Source organism: Salvelinus sp. IW2-2015, linkage group LG9, assembly GCF_002910315.2.
Source record: "Salvelinus sp. IW2-2015 linkage group LG9, ASM291031v2, whole genome shotgun sequence".
Lineage (NCBI taxonomy): Eukaryota > Metazoa > Chordata > Actinopteri > Salmoniformes > Salmonidae > Salvelinus > Salvelinus sp. IW2-2015.
The window spans coordinates 8039280-8056890 of NC_036849.1; the positions used below are offsets into that span (position 1 = coordinate 8039280).

The following is a 17611-nucleotide window of genomic DNA, read 5'->3' on the forward strand; positions in this document are numbered from 1 at the left end:
CCCTATTCCCTACACCGTTCACTACTTTTGACCAGAGTACGCTATATAGGGAATAGTGCACTATATAGGGAATAGTGCACTATATAGGGAATAGGGTGACATTTGGGACTTAATCATAATGTATGCTAAGTGATGGATTGGCTTGCCAGGTCAGAAACTGTCTCTGCCCGGTACCGTGGCCGTCAGTTCTAGAACGTGTTTATCCAAGGACAAGCATTCTTATCTTCCCATCTGTCCCCTGGAACTCTTCTAATGTGTAAGACAGGTGGCCTGCTCGATGTTTAGGGTCCAAATATGATTAAGAAGTCAAATTAACCGGCCGTGGTAAATATGAATGCTATATTTAGGTGTGGGAGAAACAGGTTAACTGAAAACAATCCCTGCTAACTGCCGGCCGAGTGTAAATACATGGAGAGAGAGTGACTGGATGGAGACTGAGGAATGGACCATTCTAATCTGATAGCTTGGACTTGAGTTGATAGGCTGGCTGGGAGAGACACAGGTTTAGAGTGAGAGGCAGCAGGCATGTCTGTGCAGGGTTGGCTGAGAGACAGACAGAGGCAGGGGTGACTGGTGTAGATCCGAATGGCTACATACAGAGATCTCTATACAGAGATAGTATGCAGATAGTAGGTAGCCTTTATAGAGACACAGGGATCCCCCCCCACAGACACTGTAGCATGTGAACATACCACTTCATACCATTTAGTAATTGAATCTATGTGAATGGCAATATTTTTGCTCTACAAATGATGTGATTTTCGTTGTCTTTTGTGTGTCACAACTTCCGATGAATAAAAAAAGAGAATTCTCATATTCAAAGGGTACCATGGCCTTGGTCGTAAATCCTATCCCTTAACACCAGACTATTTAGCTTTCAATTACTGTTAAAAGCAGTCAGGAAGATATAACTAACTCTTCTGCTGTTTATGACTGATCATTAAAACTATCTATAAAACTTCATCATTCAAAGGTTCATGGCGGAAGAGTTAAACATACTCAGACATTTCATCTCGCTCTGGGCCAACGTAGAGAACGGCAGCATCTAAAAAGTGGAACCTTAACAGGGGAAATTGCCGGAGCTCCTCAGGAGGGGAGGGGGGAACTATGAGCGATAGTGATTGTGTGAGTGGACACATGGGAAGTAAAGGCCTATAAATGCACCATGTCTATAGCAGCGCTCTTCCACCGTGATAGAGTTCAGCTGATAGCAGAAGCAATCTAAGAAACGCTTTCACAGTTGAATCTTTCAACCAAGCTTACTCTGCTGACTTTTACATTTACTATCAGACAATACATTACACTCCCTTCACAAAACACTCCTAACAAATACCTAGGGGATTGATGATAGTATTGATATACAAATGACTGTATTCTATGACTATACAAGCTTAGTAAGCCAACATTATCAATAACAAGATAAATCGCCTCGCTCCCTTCTCATTCTAAACAGAGCTACTAACATGGCGATCTGAATTTGTATGAATTTGTAACTCAAAATACCTATTATTGTTCAAATAACATTCCTACATTAATAATATTTTCTGTAAAATGTTCTGGCCACCCCTCATAGCCTGGTTCCTCTCTAGGTTTCTTCCTAGGTTTTGGCCTTTATAGGGAGTTTTTCCTAGCCACCGTGCATCTACACCTGCATTGCTTGCTGTTTGGGGTTTTCGGCTGGGTTTCTGTACAGCACTTTGAGATATCAGCTGATGTAAGAAGGGCTATATAAATACTTTTGATTTGATTAGTACACTACATGACCAAAGGTATGTGGACACCTGCTTATCGAACATCTTACTCCAAAATCATGGGCATTAACGTGGAGTTGGTCCCTCCTTTGCTGATATAACAGCCTCCACTCTTCTGGGAAGGCTTTCCACTAGATGTTGGCACATCGCTGCAGGGACTTGCTTCCATTCAGCCACAAGAGCATTAGTGAGGTCGGGCACTGAAGTTGGGCAATTAGGCCTGGCTCGCCGTCGGTGTTCCAATTCATCGCAAAGGTGTTCGATGGGGTTGAGGTCAGGGCTCTGTGCAGGCCAGTCAAGGTCTTCCACACCGATCTCGACAAACCATTTCTGTATGGACCATTGTCATGCTGAAACAGGAAAGGGCCTTCCCCAAACTATTGCCACAAAGTTAGAGGCACATAATTGTCTAGAATGTCATTGTATGCTGTAGCATTAAGATTTCCCTTCACTGGAACTAAGAGGTCTAGACCGAACCATGAAAAACAACCCCAGAACATTATTCCTCCACCACCAAACTTTACAGTTGGCACTATGCATTGGGGCAGGTTGCGTTCTCTTGGCATCCTCCAAACCCAGTCCGTCGGACTGCCAGATACTTTTGTTTCAAAGTAGATTTGTTTAAGACCATGAAACACTCTGTGACCCTGATTTAGCCCACTGCAGTAAAAGGTTAAATACCAAATTCCAATAAAAGTCAATGCCACGGAGATCGCTATGGATAATGCTTTCGATCACATTTACAATGCTTTATTAATGATAATGAACATGACTGAAAAGTCGTGTAAGGCACAGGTCCTGTAAGCGGTCTGAATGTATTCACCTTACAGTGATAATGCATTGGAATTGAAACTGCTCTGAAGTTGCTGTAACTTTAATCATCATAGTAACAAGCTGATGTCTAACTTTTAATTGGAGCTCAGACAGACTGTTGGCTTCCTGCTAGACAGGGGTAACTAATGTCTTCACCGCGTTGGATACTGGATACTACTGGGCTAGTGTAGCCTGAGGTAATGTTCAATTACTGTATACTGCGTTAGTATATGCAGGCCTCTCCTCTCCTATAACCTTTCCTCTCCACTCTTCTCATCACCTTTTCTCTACTCTCCTTGTCTTTCCTTTTCCTCTTCTCTCATCTCCTTTCCTCTTCTCTCCTATCCCCTCCTTTCAGCTCCTCTCCTCTCAGTTAAATGGAAGGTAGCCTACAGCACAGAGAGACAATAGGCTAGGTTTTTCCCCTGTTCGTTTTCATTCAGTAGCTGTTTTTAAGGCCATGAAAGAAAGAAAGTAAAGAAGTGGAGGTCATCTCTTTCTAATACTGTACAGTAGAACACATCATTCATCACAGCCAGGTGAACTAATGATTGACCATCATAGGATCATTCCTTGAGTGGCTTTCTGTGCTACACCGTAATTGTGGTACAAATCCATCACTACTGTACTGTACAAGCTATTACATCGGTAGGCTGGAGTTGACTGGGTTGAATGGAAACTGTTCTCACCAAGCTTACTGGGTAACAAGAAGTTGATGTTCCAAATCAACTGGAACTGTACTGTAAAGGTGGATGTGGAGGAAGGGAGGACGACACTTTTGAGGATCCATTGCATCAGCATGCACCAGATTGATACGCTTCATCAATTCCTGCAAAAACACAACATTGCCAATTGTGTCAACACTGCTACATCCTCTGTTCTGATTTGACTAGCCCCTCCTCCTCCTCTGCACTTTCCATGCACGAGATCTGATGTAGCTAGTGATTTGGTTACTGAGATTGACATATAATTACATCAAGTCCAACAGTCAAGCCAAAAGCAAAGCAAACAACCAGTGCATGGGAAATAATGTTTTGACATAGCTGGTTGCCTTCTGCATTTCATAGACATCAAATCATTCTGTCATGGTTGGGATGACACTTTCCTTCTTCCCCTCTCTAAACCTGACGCACTTAGAAATGCTCTGCATATTTTAATATGAACGCCCATCCTCAGAAGACCGTATATTGATTATATTAAAACCTCTTTCACCATATAACATTATATCTAGTCCTACTTGATATGCTAAGTGTATTATCATGCAACTATAGTGTAGAGCTGTCAAAATGGATCTCCCCAGTGTCTTGGAAGCCATGCTATGTGCTTCAACAGTGACTGCTTGACAACTATGACTGCTTGACAACTAAGCGGAATGTTCTCAAACAAGTTTGGCGTTTACAGCGCCAAGCAGTGAGAACACGCCAAGCAGTGAGAACACGCCAAGCAGTGAGAACACGCCAAGCAGTGAGAACACGCCAAGCAGTGAGAACACGCCAAGCAGTGAGAACACGGAGCAAAACGTAGAAACGTAGAGACGCTAGATGTGTTCGATGCCTAACCAAAGCAGCATTAATAAACCTAGATTGCTTTGGATAATCGCAAGCAGAGCCTCTCCGGGTGCATCCTAAATGGTGCCATATTCCCTATATAGTGCACTGCTTTTGACGAGTGCCGTAAGGGAGTAGTGTGGTTCTGACACAACCCATATCGCTGTGTCGCTCTGCATAATAGAGGAAGTGGTCCTGGCTGGTCTCGGAGGCTGGAGAGGCCATTACCCAGAGTCAGCCCAGGTTTCACAGAGCGCCATGCAGGACTAGCAGACATGTTTATTCATGGACCAATGAGCAGGAGCGACCTGCAAGGTGACTAGCTGTCAGGAGCTGCCAGAAACACATACAGTCCATTCGGAAAGTATTCAGACCCCTTCCCTTTTCTACATTTTGTTACGTTACAGCCTTATTCTAAAATGGATTAAATAACAAAAATTCCTCATCAATCTACACACAATACCCCATAATGACAAAGCAAAAACAGGTTTTTAGAAATGTTTGCAAATGTATTAAAAAAACGTATTTGCGTAAGTATTATACTAATGGTCAGTGTGTGTGTATGTGGGGGGGGGTGCACTTCAAATCTGGTTGTGTGTGTGTGTGTGTGTGGGTGTGTGTGTGTGTGTGTGTGTGTGTGTGTGTGTGTGGTGTGTGTGTGTGTTGTGTGTGTGTGTGTGCATGTGCATGTGCGTGTGTGCGTGCGTGCGTGTGTGCGTGTGTGTACCAACATTGCTCTTTTTCTGAATGACGAACACCATATATCAAGCAAACTAGCCTTTGAATAGTTCTCACACAGGTATGTTTCTCAACCACAAATACCTAGGTTATAGAAAAAAAGTTGAAAAAATAACAAATGAAACTTTTCCACTATGGTCAAAAGCTCCAGCCTCATGACTGCATTGGCGAGTTAATAACACCCAGCTCTGATGCCTAACATCAAGGCAAGGTTCTATGCCTTTTTAATCTTATCTTGTTAATATTTTAGAAAAACCTTACAGGCATATGAATCAATTAATTATGTCTGAAATGTTACCCAAACGCAGCTCATGGTTTCTGCCAAATACATGTGTCAATCACGCTACCGCGGCAACAGCTGTGTAATTACAGCTAGTCCACATCTAAAGACGGCCGCAACGCCACATTCAAAGAATGTTATTGCTCCGGGGCTCACAAATTACACATTACATGGCCCTGTATGAACTTAATTTGACTTTGATCTTAATTTTCTCAACAAAAAAAAAACCTGTAAATGACAAATTCTGCCTTAATCCTCTTCTCCTTCACAGAAAGTAAAGGAATAGTATAGCATCAGGGCTATACTACAGTAGATAGGCTTTTAACTAGCATGACGGAATTTAGACCCCCAGTATCTTTTTCATTGAAATATGTTTTTCTTCCTAAATTGAATATATACAATTTTTCCTAACAAATATGTTTAATTATTTAGGTCATTTATTCACTGGTCTCGACGTAATTGAATATAAAACTTGTTTATATTCAGTACTTTGTGTGCCTATAACAGGCTCCTGTGGGGCAGAGCAGAGTGTAGCTTAGTGGAAATGGCCTGAGGCAACAGAATTATCTTGAAGTGGAGTACTGTAGGTACACTTACAGTAGGTGAAAATCAAACCCATCATAAACCAGTCAGTTGATTGTATTAAATATCTCAGTAAAATAATCACCATTACAACAGGTGGACACAGCAGTTATATATCAAGTAAGAAAGAGAGAGTTTTATTTGGAATACTTCAACTATACTTGATTGGACTTGTATGGTGCAATAGAACCAATAGAATAGTCCCAGAAAGTGCAACGCCTCTCACCTGTGCACTCCAGACAGACTCAAGCAAACAGCAAAAAATGATTTGAAAGAAAACGGATACTATTTGAACCCAGGTCTCTTCAGAAGTACCTCAGACTACAACTTCAGGAAATCTATACAATACATTATTAAAAGACAGGCAGCAGACAAAGAAAGAAACAGGTGGATGAAGGAGAAAAAAAATGAAAAGAAAGCAGTTTAAATAATTGAATGGAAGGCATCTAAAAAACAGCAAAAGAATCCATATAGTTTTACAATCTGAGGAAAAAGTAGGTCAGAAAAGAAGGAAAAAAAGAACATCAAAGGGAGAAAGTTGCAACAAAGTAATACAGTAGTAGCTACCATATACCAGCTCATGCAATGTTCACAAGGCATCAGACAGGGAGAGCACGCTCATATCACCACTCTGGAATATAGAGGAAGAGGAAGGAGAGAAACACATCCCAAACACTTGGAGGTAGAAAGGTGAACTTGGGAGGCAACACACACAGCTAACATAATATAGTCATCCCAAATCAATACAAACATGGTTGAACACCCTGCCTTGAGCCTCCCTGACTACCCTTGCCAATGTGTCATATAGCTCCTTCTCCTGCTGCTTCAATGGCTGCCAAGAGGGCCAACCTGAGCATGCCAAGACACACACTTAAAGGTCCAATGCAGACGTTTTTATCTCAATATCAAATCATTTCTGGGTAACAATTAAGTACCTTACTGTGAATGTTTTCAATTAAAAAGGTCAAAATGAAACCAAAATAGCTACTAGGCAAAGGGCAGTCTCTAAGTTTGGAAGTCTCTTTCTTATTGGTCTATTAACTCATTTACTGCGTGGTGATGTCACCATGTAAAGCCAAAACTCCATCCCACCAGAACAGGCTGAGGTTTCAGTCTTTTCAAATAGCACTTACACTAAAAGGGCATTATCATAATTTTCACAATTTCACATTATTATTCCAACCTTAAAGCGTGGAAATATATATAAAACACAGAAAAATCTAGTTTTTGACTGCACCGGGCCTTTAAGGACGTGACTAAGCTACATAGCATAAACCTATAACGATGTTTTGTTTGGTCATTCTTTGTCATTGGTCTTGAAATATATGCTGTACAAGAGCTGTTTAGTGGTGTGTTATATCTATTTTATAAAGTGATATTAACATACATACAATACATATTGTATATTATATACAAGCATTTAAATGAATTCATAACTTATTCAGTTTGATGACAATACCTTCTGCATTTGTGTTTTCAGATATAAAGAAGCATGCTCCTACTGAGAAGTTGATGTTTAAGACTGGAGTGTTTTAAGAGAGCCACTGCCTCCTTGGGTCCCTAACATAATCCGCACCCACAGTAGTGACTCCTGTTAACACTCAATCTCATTTCTCTCCTTTAATCTCACTATCACTCTCTCATTTCGGCCATCCCTCACTCACTAGCTCCTTGGCTGACTTGTGGTATCTGTCTGGAGCCTCAGCCCACCTGGCATGAGACAGACAGGCAGACTGACAGATCAGGATGTTCTGACCTTGACCTATGACCTCTCACCCTAATCGCCCCCTGACAAAAGACGAGTGTCTAAACGGCACCACTTAAACAAACACAAACAGCTTGCTTCCTGACATGCTCTGGCTAAAATTCAACTTCCACTCTCCCACCTAGAAAGCTATTTCAGACTTGGTTTTCAAGTCTCCTTTTATATTTGGTTTGGGGGTAAAGGAACAGCTGCTATGTTCGAGTTTTATACCTGGAGTATGGAAGTTTTGCAGCTGCATGCATAAAGAATCCCCATGGCAATGGGAATGTGAGATAAGAAAGAGGGAGAGGAAGAGGGGAGGAAGAGGGGAGGAAGAGGGGAGGGGAGGAGGAAGGATTTATGTGTTTTCAGAGCTGTCATGCCCTAAAGAGATTCCTTAGGCAAAGCAGGCCACCTGCCACACGGTATATAAAACTCCAGTCTGCAGGCCTGTCTCGCTCTTTCTCCTACTCTAATCGGTAGCTTCACTTGGTTCTTACACAACATAAGGTTGGTTTCTAGAGCTGGGGTTAGGACAGACATGGCGTTAAGACACAACGGAGGAAGAGGTAGCCGGTTATATCATACTGTGGGCCCTTGTCAGTCAGGTGAAAACAGGCAAACAGAAAATTGGAGACCAAGGACCATTCTGAATGGGATGTAATAATGGATAACTGTATACTGTACCTATAAAAGCTTAATTTATGCTCCATCAATAGAATAAACTAGACAGCGTCATCTCTACCATCTCATGTACAGCAACATCTACTCCTAGGCTAAGGGCCAACATGGATGCTCCTCAGCCCTAACTGTATAGTAGTGTATTAATGGTGATGTGTACTGAGACACAGACAGTGAGAGACTCATCCTGATCTTCCCACACCTCATCAAGGTATATAGCTCAATCCTTGTGTGCTGTTATCTAGGGGCAAGGGGTGTTTGTGTGTGTTTGTGTGTAAAGCAGCACATAAGGAGTAAGGGGGTGGGGGCGAGGGACGGGGGTTACTGAGACGGGGATCAGGGGCAAGTGGAGCGGACTGCTAGCTCACCTCAGAGAGCTTGGTAAACGAGAAGAGACAGGTGTGCTGGGGGAACCTGGGCCGCTGCCGCCCTGCTCGGCCCTGCTCGGGGAAGAAGTGGCCATCCTTCTCACCCACAGCCATTTATCTCAATTTCACCCTGAGCTGCAAACCGCTTACAACTCACATACACTGTCCGGCCCGTACGTTCAGACGCCGTTTAAACTAATCATGGTGGCAGAATGGGGCCTAGCTTCATCAGCATAGAAAAACCCATCTAAACCTAGCTACCTACCGCATAGTATTCAAACTTTAAAGCAACACCACACACACACACACAACACACTCACACACACCACCACCAACACACACACACACCACACAACACACACACAACACACACACCAACACAACACCACACACACACAACACACACACAACACACACACACACACAACACAGTGTTCCTCTTCATCTCAGCTGAATTTGGCCACTACTTAGCCTGGCTAAGAAGCCATATGCTAGTGCTGAGTTGAACCATACACTCAATGCCAAATGAGAAAGTGAGGAGCTGAAGAATAAAGCCGAGGTGGGCTTGTATTCATGGACCCTCAGTATACTGCCTGTGTGTGTTTGGTGTGTGTGGTGTGTGTGTGTGTGTGGTGTGTGTGTGTGTGTGTGTGTGTGTGTTGTGTGTTGTTGTGTGTGTGTGTGTGTGTGTGTGTGTGTGAGACATGCACATAACGGGGTCTAGGCCTGAGAGTAGGCTAATCATAAACACAGACTGTAATGACCTATTAAGAAGTGTTTTTTTCTCAAAGCGTTACATAAATCCCCTTTATTCAGGCCGACAGTAATCCTGCCGTCGCCCCTGTGTTGTACGTCAGAGGGAGAGAGGGATGGAATCCATCTGAGAGCTAGAGGAATTATGCTCCATGTTCATTTCCTAATGTGTAAGCCTGGCTCTTTTACTACAAATGAAAGAGGGGAGAAATGAAAAGATGCTCTTATGAAGCTGTAAGCCAGAGGAATACGTCAAAAGTTGACTTCCCACAATGCCACTGACTAGTTACCCACTGTGAAGCCTTTTATCTTCCCCAGTTTGATAACACAGAACAGGCTCCCCTGCGTTATAAAGGGACAGTCAGTGTTTCTCTGAGAGGTGTATTGTTGATCAACGCTCAGAGCCACAATTCCAGCTTTAATTAGAGTATGACTGTCTACATACTGTATTGTCTTTGGATGGCAAAGGAAGAGAGGGATCCTTCATTTGAACTGTAGTTACCTACTGTAGAAGAAACATAGCTAACTCCCCTTAGATCTACTAACTCAGTGTCAAAAATGACATTAAAAAAAATCTAAATTACATAAAAAGCAAAATGACATAAATAGTTCCCGTACAAAAAATAAAGAACATTACAACACAGCTTCCTGGGGGATTTTTAATTATACATGTCATTACGTGTTGCTCAGAAGCGACCATGAACTTTCTAATTGACCACATTTAAAAACGACAGAAGCTAACATTGAAAAAAGGATAGCAATACCCAGGTGCATCTAGGCCTACATGTTGGGTTAAGTAAAGTGGAGTTATAATTTTATGCACAAGCCGGCATCCTTAACCATGTTGTCTCTCTAACCAGACCGGAGAGAGAGTTCGCTTGTATTGTAACAGTATGTGTAGCAGCTGAGCTGTGGCCTGGTCTGCAACTGTCCAGAAGGAAGACGGGAGGGCAGAGAAAGGAAGGAAGGGGGAAAGGGATGGAATTACCATGGCGATGAGGTATGTTGTTGCCCTCCAAGGTGGAGTGTCTTGGGCCTAGAGGCTGAACAGGAGCTGGCATTAGCAGGCCTCTCCCAGTAAGGGTCGCTGTGGAGAAACAACGTGAAAATCTCTTAAAGCCTATAAGGAGAGAAGAAGAGTATGGAGCACAGCCATACATACACTGTCTATACATGTATGCATATGGTTCTGGTGTGAGCCCCTCTATCCTCCCCCCTCAAAGTCCACAAAGATCATGAATTACACATATTGATCTAAGTCAGAGACAAGATGCAGTTCTCATGTAAGTTACAAAGAAATGTGTCACTTTTCTCACAGTATTCAGTAATGATGGTGTTTCTAAACAATACTGTACCACAAGAGAACATGTCATGTACGCAAGCATGCAATCATTTCCAGCCAACAGTTACATGAAAACACAGTGTGTGAAGTTGGTGGGTTGATTCAGTCACATGGAACCATATAAACATGGAAGGGACATTTCTGTGGAGCCACATTCTCTCAAAAATTCAGACTCTCATGCGGTGATGTCAGGAAAAGTAACACAAATCACATGTCAAAAGTATACTACTACTACTACTAATAATAATAATAATAATAATTTATTAAGTTACTATCTTTTTAGGGAATTATTTTGAATTCTACACACCCATAAAGAGTGACTGTCAGAACTGATATAGTATTCGATTGTTCATATGCCCTGTGAATCAGTGAACTGCGTCGGGGTGTAGGTGAACGTTAGATACAGTATGTACCACGCAGCAAAACACTGACATTGTTTGTACATTTTGTTTGGATATTAAGACACTTCATCAGCAGGTTGACTTCATATTGGTCACGTGTGCTCCCTCTCCGGTCTCTAGGTCACCAGGCAGCTGGTTGTGGCGCACACCTGTCACCATCGTTACGCGCACCTGCGTGTCATCAGACTCACCTGGACTCCATCACCTCCCTGATTACCTTCCCTATATATGTCACTCCCTTTGTTCCTTCCCCAGGCGTTATTGTTTCTGCAAAAGGTGTCATGTCTGTGCGTTCGTGTTTCTTGTTTTGTATTGCGTTGCGTTTATTTATTAAAACACTCACTCCCTGAACTAGCTTCCAGACTCTAGCTTCCAGACGTTACACTATTCTTGGTATGTATGGGCTTAGGAGATGTTATTTTGAGCATGACCATGAAATGCTATTTGGTTAGTATAGAAGAGGACTCAGGGATAATCAGTTTGCTTGAAACGCACATATTTTCAAGAGACTATATATATATATATATATATATATATATATTAGTGTAAAATAAAATGAGTCATTGATTTATAGACACTGGTTTTCATTCGATTTTTGATAAAGTAGATTTTACAAAGGAATATTGAGGAAAGGCACATACTAATTGTATTTAGATATATTGTCATGTTATTGTTGTCAGGTATACATACATTAGAAAAGACAGGTGCAACTCTCTCTTACAATCACAATGAAAAGCTGCTGAACCCCATCCCAGTGCTGACATGCTGTATTCCCTAGCATGCTACAGTAGCAGATACCCATAGACTTCCAGCCATTGCGCTAACACTAGTTAGCGTTGGCTAGCGAAACTACCTCTAACTTCCATCATACTGGACGCAGAGACATAAAATAATATCCACGAGTTCATCTGACGCTAGGGAAGTAGATAAAGGGTCTCATTGCCAAAATCCCAAAGTATCCCTTTAAGGACCTCCTCACACCATCCTATTAAACAGCAGATACCTTGAGTGAAATGGTCTCACTATGAAGGGGGGAAGCATTTTACAGGAAAGAAATGGCAGCAGCACTCTCCGGGATCGTCACTTGCACTGTATAGCCCTCACTAGCTAGCCAGCCATCTCCCTCACTAGCTAGCTAGCCAGCCATCTCCCTCACTAGCTAGCTAGCCAGCCATCTCCCTCAAGATTGATGCGTTGCAATTTACAAACGTCTGCAAGCCACATGTCACTTAGTAGAATGTATTCCTTGCAGGTATGGGTAATGTCAGCAAGTGCAATATGCTCCACAATAGCCGCCACCACCACTGCCACTATACACTGAATGAAACTACAAAAAAGACACACACACACACACACGCGCACTGACACACTATCTGGCCTGAATGGCACAAAAAAACAGCACAATAGATGTGGTTTCAAGGCCACAAAGTAAATTGCAGACAGCGATGGGAGATTTGGACCATTTTTCAAGGCTGACTATATTACACACTGTACCGGCATTGTGTTGAAATTATACACTTTTTCACGTGGGAGAAAACGAATCCCACCAGCCCCATTCTACTCTATAAAATGTTCCAATGTGGCCTTTAGACGATTTCCTAGGAATCAGCCATGTGATTGAAAACATGTCATTTTACACCACTGTTCCTTCTCTGTTTCCACTCTGGCGGCAGGTAATCTAGCGGTTAGAGAGGCGGGCCTGCAACCAGAGGGTTGCCAGTCTGAATCACAGGTCTGGCGGGAAAAATCTGGTGGGAAGTGAGCTGGCAACCGGAGGGTTGCTGGTATCAAATCCTAGATGCTATTGCCTGCCGTTGTGCCCTTGAGCAAGTGACTTAACCCCCCTCAACAACAGCTCCCGGGCGCCCAGTGTCAGCCCCCTCGCACCTCTCCCAAATAAATGTAACTGTGTGTCTTTCGGAGGGGCTGGGTTTGAAGAGGAAGTCACATTTCAGTTGGACTTTGTGTGCAATTGACCAAAGCACCTGTGAGCCTTTAGTTGTTTTCTCAACATGTTTAAACTTCTGACGTGCAGGTCGAAAATCCACAATCCCCTGCATATACTGTATATCTGAGTCTGGATTTAGACAGGTGATCTAGTCTTACTGCTAGGGGATTGGAGCTTGGTGTTTACTTGCTGTTCCTGGGCTGGACCAGGGGGTAGGAAGCCTGGATGGTCAGAAACAGAGCTATCCTGGCACCAGAGGGTTTTTCTGCAGTGAGATATACCACTATAGTGATGCTCATTGGGTGGATAGACAGATATAGAGATCACTGGGAGGACTGTTATCCTCCTCATCCTGCTCAGCTCCGCATGCCTCTGTTTCTCTGTGTGAATGAGGTCTGCAACGGTGGATGGTGGGGCTTTCTCTCCTCTCCTCTCCTATCCTCCCCTCCTCTCCTACCCTCTCCTCACCTTATCTCTCCTCCCTCTCCCCTTCTCGCCTCCTCTCCCATCCCCTCTCCTCTCCTCTTCCCTCATCTCCTCTCCTATCCTCCCCTCCTCTCCTACCCTCTCTTCACCTTATCTCTCCTCCCTCTCCTCTCCTATCCTCCCCTCCTCTCCTCTCCTCTCCTAACCCTCCATTTCCTCCTCTCTCTCTCTCTCTCCAGCCCCCTGAATGTGTTAACAGGCACATCTCTGCTCTGCTCCTCTGAGGTAAGGGGCTCAAATCAAAAGGCTGAATCGGAATCGTTGAGCGACGTACAAACAAACAAACAAAATAAAAAAACAGCCAACGAGGTCTGCATCATCAGTCTTCAACAGAGACATGCAGCAGGAAACAACCAACCCCCCTGCTGAGAAACACTTTCCTCAAACCTGTCATTCATTGACAAGACAGGGGGACAACATTGTAGGCTATTTTGCTCTGTGAAACAACAACAACCTGGCACCTATGGAGAGGATTCAGAGACCCATGGAGCCAGACATGAGTAGAGGAGCACAGAGACCCTGGAAGCGCTGACTATGAGTAGAGGAGTCCAAGAGACCATGGAGCGCAGACATGAAGTAGAGGAGCACAGAGACCCATGGAGCCAGACATGAGTAGGAGGAGAACAGAGACCCATGGAGCCAGAACATGCTAGAGGAGCACGAGACCCATGGAGCCAGACATGAAGAGAGGAGAAAGAGACCATGGAGTCAGAAGTGAAGAGAGGAGCCACAGGAGACCCATGGAGCCAGACATGAGAAGTGGGGAGAACAGAGACCAGTGGAGTCAGACATGAGCTGTAGGACACAGAGTACCCATGGAGCCAGCAGAGCCTGATAGAGGGAGGAACAGGTCACCATGGGAGCAGGCCTGAGTAGAGGAAGCCACAGAACCCATTGGAAGCCAGACATGAGAAAGGGAGAACAGAGACCCATGGACCAAGCACAGAAGAGAAGGCAAAGATACCCACTGGAAGCCAGACATGAAGAGAGGGAGAACAGAGACCCCGATCGGATCAGACATGAAGAGAGGAGCCTCACAGAGACCCTGACAATATGATAGAGCACAGCAGACCATGGACCAGACTGAAGAGGGATGCACAGAGACCATGGAGCGACATGAGCAGAGTGAGCAAGAGCCTGGCAGTGATGAAGACGAGGATCACAGTAGAGAATCATGGAGCCAGACATCGAAGAGAAGCCGAGCACAGAGACCAAGCATTGAGAGCCAGACATGAGTAGAGGAGCACAGAACCCATGGAGCCAGACATGAGTAGAGGAGCACAGAGACCCATGGAGCCAGACATGAGTAGCAGGTGTACATGGGTTCGTGCGGATCGAATGAAAATATAATTTGCTTTGGAGCCTGGCGGTAGTAAGTCTGCTGATGAATAGAGTGGTAGTACACCAGGAAGAGCACCGGCCTCACTGCTGTTTTAAATCCCATTACGACTCGCAGGTACGCACAGGGCACGCAGCTGGACGCCAACGCATGTTGCGCCGCATCTCGACGGCAGCCGCACGCACGCGTCTGACGCGCACGGTGCACATCCGACGGGCACGACCAGACGGAACGACCACTTTACACCACACAACACACAACACCACTATTACACACCATGCGAAACCACACACCCACAAGGAGCGAGGGACCATCTCCCACTCCCACTATGACCATCTCCCACCCCAGAGGAAGTACCAGCCCCTCCTCAGAACCCAACCCTCCCCTGGCTGGCTGACATGTTTATTGGGACTTTATATTGACTCCAGGATCGGTTGGTTGGGGCCAGCCAGTTGATTTAAAAGGCCTTTTATCGATGTCATCTGGAGGACTGAGGTGAGTGACATTTACAGGTAAATTCTCTCCCTGTACCGCCAGACTATTACAATAACACAGTCCTTCCACCGGTTAACTAACCACACCTCCACAGTACCTCTCCCTCTCCATGCTGCATGGCGCTGGGAAGAGATCAATCTTACGTAGGGAGGCCATCGACTGTGACTATGTGGTTAACCCTTCATTGGGTTGGAGGGGAGTTAACAGCTTTCCCAAGGGGGAGAGCGCTGTCTGATTTCAGCATAACAGAAACTCTCCCCACATAAAACTTATCATGTAATGTAACTAATTGCCCTACCAAATAATACACAAGGGACCTACATTATGGTTAGGCTACTGTTGAGCAATGCACTGCATCAACGTGTACAATTAATTGGTAAGACTAGTGAGTATAATTAAGTATAGTATGGAGGAAGACAAGTTCAAAACGTTCGAACTTTCGTCCATTTAATTGGTCTAAGAAATATATTAACTACAAAATGTAGAGTACAACACGAGGGCATGTTGTGACTATGTACTACATTAGAATGTCAAGTGTATCAGTTCTCCAAGCTAGTAGATCATCCACTGTGTAAAGAGAGGGAATATCTTCTCTGTATGCTGTCTGTCTGTCTCACTGAATATTTAACCACTACATGAGTCCTGGCATCCAGCCAGACAGGGTCTAACGCTCCCTGATATCAAAGCTACACTATACACTGCATTCGGGAAAGTGTTCAGACCGCTTGACTTTTTACACATTTTGTTACGTTAAAGCCTTATTCTAAAATGATTTAAATGACACTTTTTTTTATCATCAATCTCCACACAACACCCTATAATGACAAAGTGAAAATTGTTTTTAGATTTTCTTGTGCAAATGTATTAAAAATAAAAAGAATCATTCTTTACATAAGTATTCAGACCCTTTGCTATGAGTCTCGAAATTGAGCTCAGGTGCATCTTGTTTCCATTGGTCATCCTTGAGATGTTTCTACAACTTGATTGAAGTCCACCTGTGGTAAATTCAATTGATTGGACATGATTTGGAAAGGCACACACTATATAAGGTCCCACAGTTGACAGTGCATGTCAGAGCAAAAACCAAGCCATGAGGTCGAAGGAATTGTCAGTAGAGCTCCGAGACAGGATTGTGTCGAAGCACAGATCTGGGGAAGGGTACCAAGACATTTCTGCAGCATTGAAGGTCCCCAAGAACACAGTGGCCTCCATCACTCTTGAATGGAAGAAATTTGGAACCACCAAGACTCTTCCTAGAGCTGGTTGCCCGGCCAAACTGAGCAATCGGTGGAGAAGGGCCTTGGTTAGGGAGGTGACCAAGAACCCGATGGTCACTCTGAGAGAGCTCCAGAGTTCCTCTGTGGAGATGGGAGAACCTTCCAGAAGGACAACCATCTCAGCAGCACTCCACCAATAAGGCCTTTCTGGTAGAGTGGCTAGACGGAAGCCACTCCTCAGTGAAAGGCACATGACAGCCCGTTTGGAGAATGCCAAAAGCACCTAAAGGACTATCAGACCATGAGAAAGGAGATTATCTGGTCTAATGAAATCAAGATTGAACTCTTTGCCCTGAATGCCAAGCGCCACGTGTAGAGGAAACCTGGCACCATCCCTACGGTGAAGCATGGTGGTGGCAGCATCTTGCTGTGGGGATGTTTTTCAGCGACTAGCGTGACTGGGAGACTAGTCAGGATCAGGGTAAAGATCAATGGAGCAAAGTACAGTCTTGAACCCGATCGAACATCCCTGGAGAGACCTGAAAATAGCTGTGTAACGACGCTCCCCATCCAACCTGACAGAGCTTGAGAGGATCTACAGAGAAAAATGGGAGAAACTCCCCAAATACAGATGTGCCAAGCTTGTAGCGTCATATCCAAGAAGACTCTAGGCTGTAATCGCAGCTAAAGGTGTTCCAACAAAGTACTGAGTAAAGGGTATGAATACCTATGTAAATGTGATATTTCAGTTTTATACATTTGCAAAAATGTCAAAAAACATGTTTTTGCTTTGTCATTATGAGGTATTGTGTGTAGATTGATGAAGAAACATTTAAAAAAAATATTTTATGAATAAGGCTGTAACGTAACAAAATGTGGAAAAACTCAAGGGGTCTGAATACTTTCCGAATGCACTGTATATACAAAAGTATGTGGACACCCCTTCAAATGAGTGGATTCGGCTATTTCAGCCACACCCGTTGCTGAGAGGTGTATAAAATCGAGCACACAGCCATGCAATCTCCATAGGCAAAAACATTGTCAGTAGAATGGCCTTACTGAAGCGCTCAGTGACTTTCAACTTTTCAACAAGTCAGTTCGTCAAATTTCTGCTTTGCTTGAGCTG

At 43.9% G+C, this 17611-nt stretch overlaps 1 protein-coding gene across 1 annotated transcript in view; it reads right to left on the reverse strand.

Moving 5' to 3' along the window:
* Positions 1-17611, reverse strand: part of LOC111968986 (neuronal PAS domain-containing protein 3-like) — a 160797-nt gene that overhangs the window by 63590 nt on the left and 79596 nt on the right. The window contains exon 3 of the mRNA XM_070445274.1: positions 10246-10344. Within this exon, the coding sequence (XP_070301375.1) occupies positions 10246-10344 (99 nt within the window). The remainder of the gene's footprint in view (positions 1-10245; positions 10345-17611) is intronic.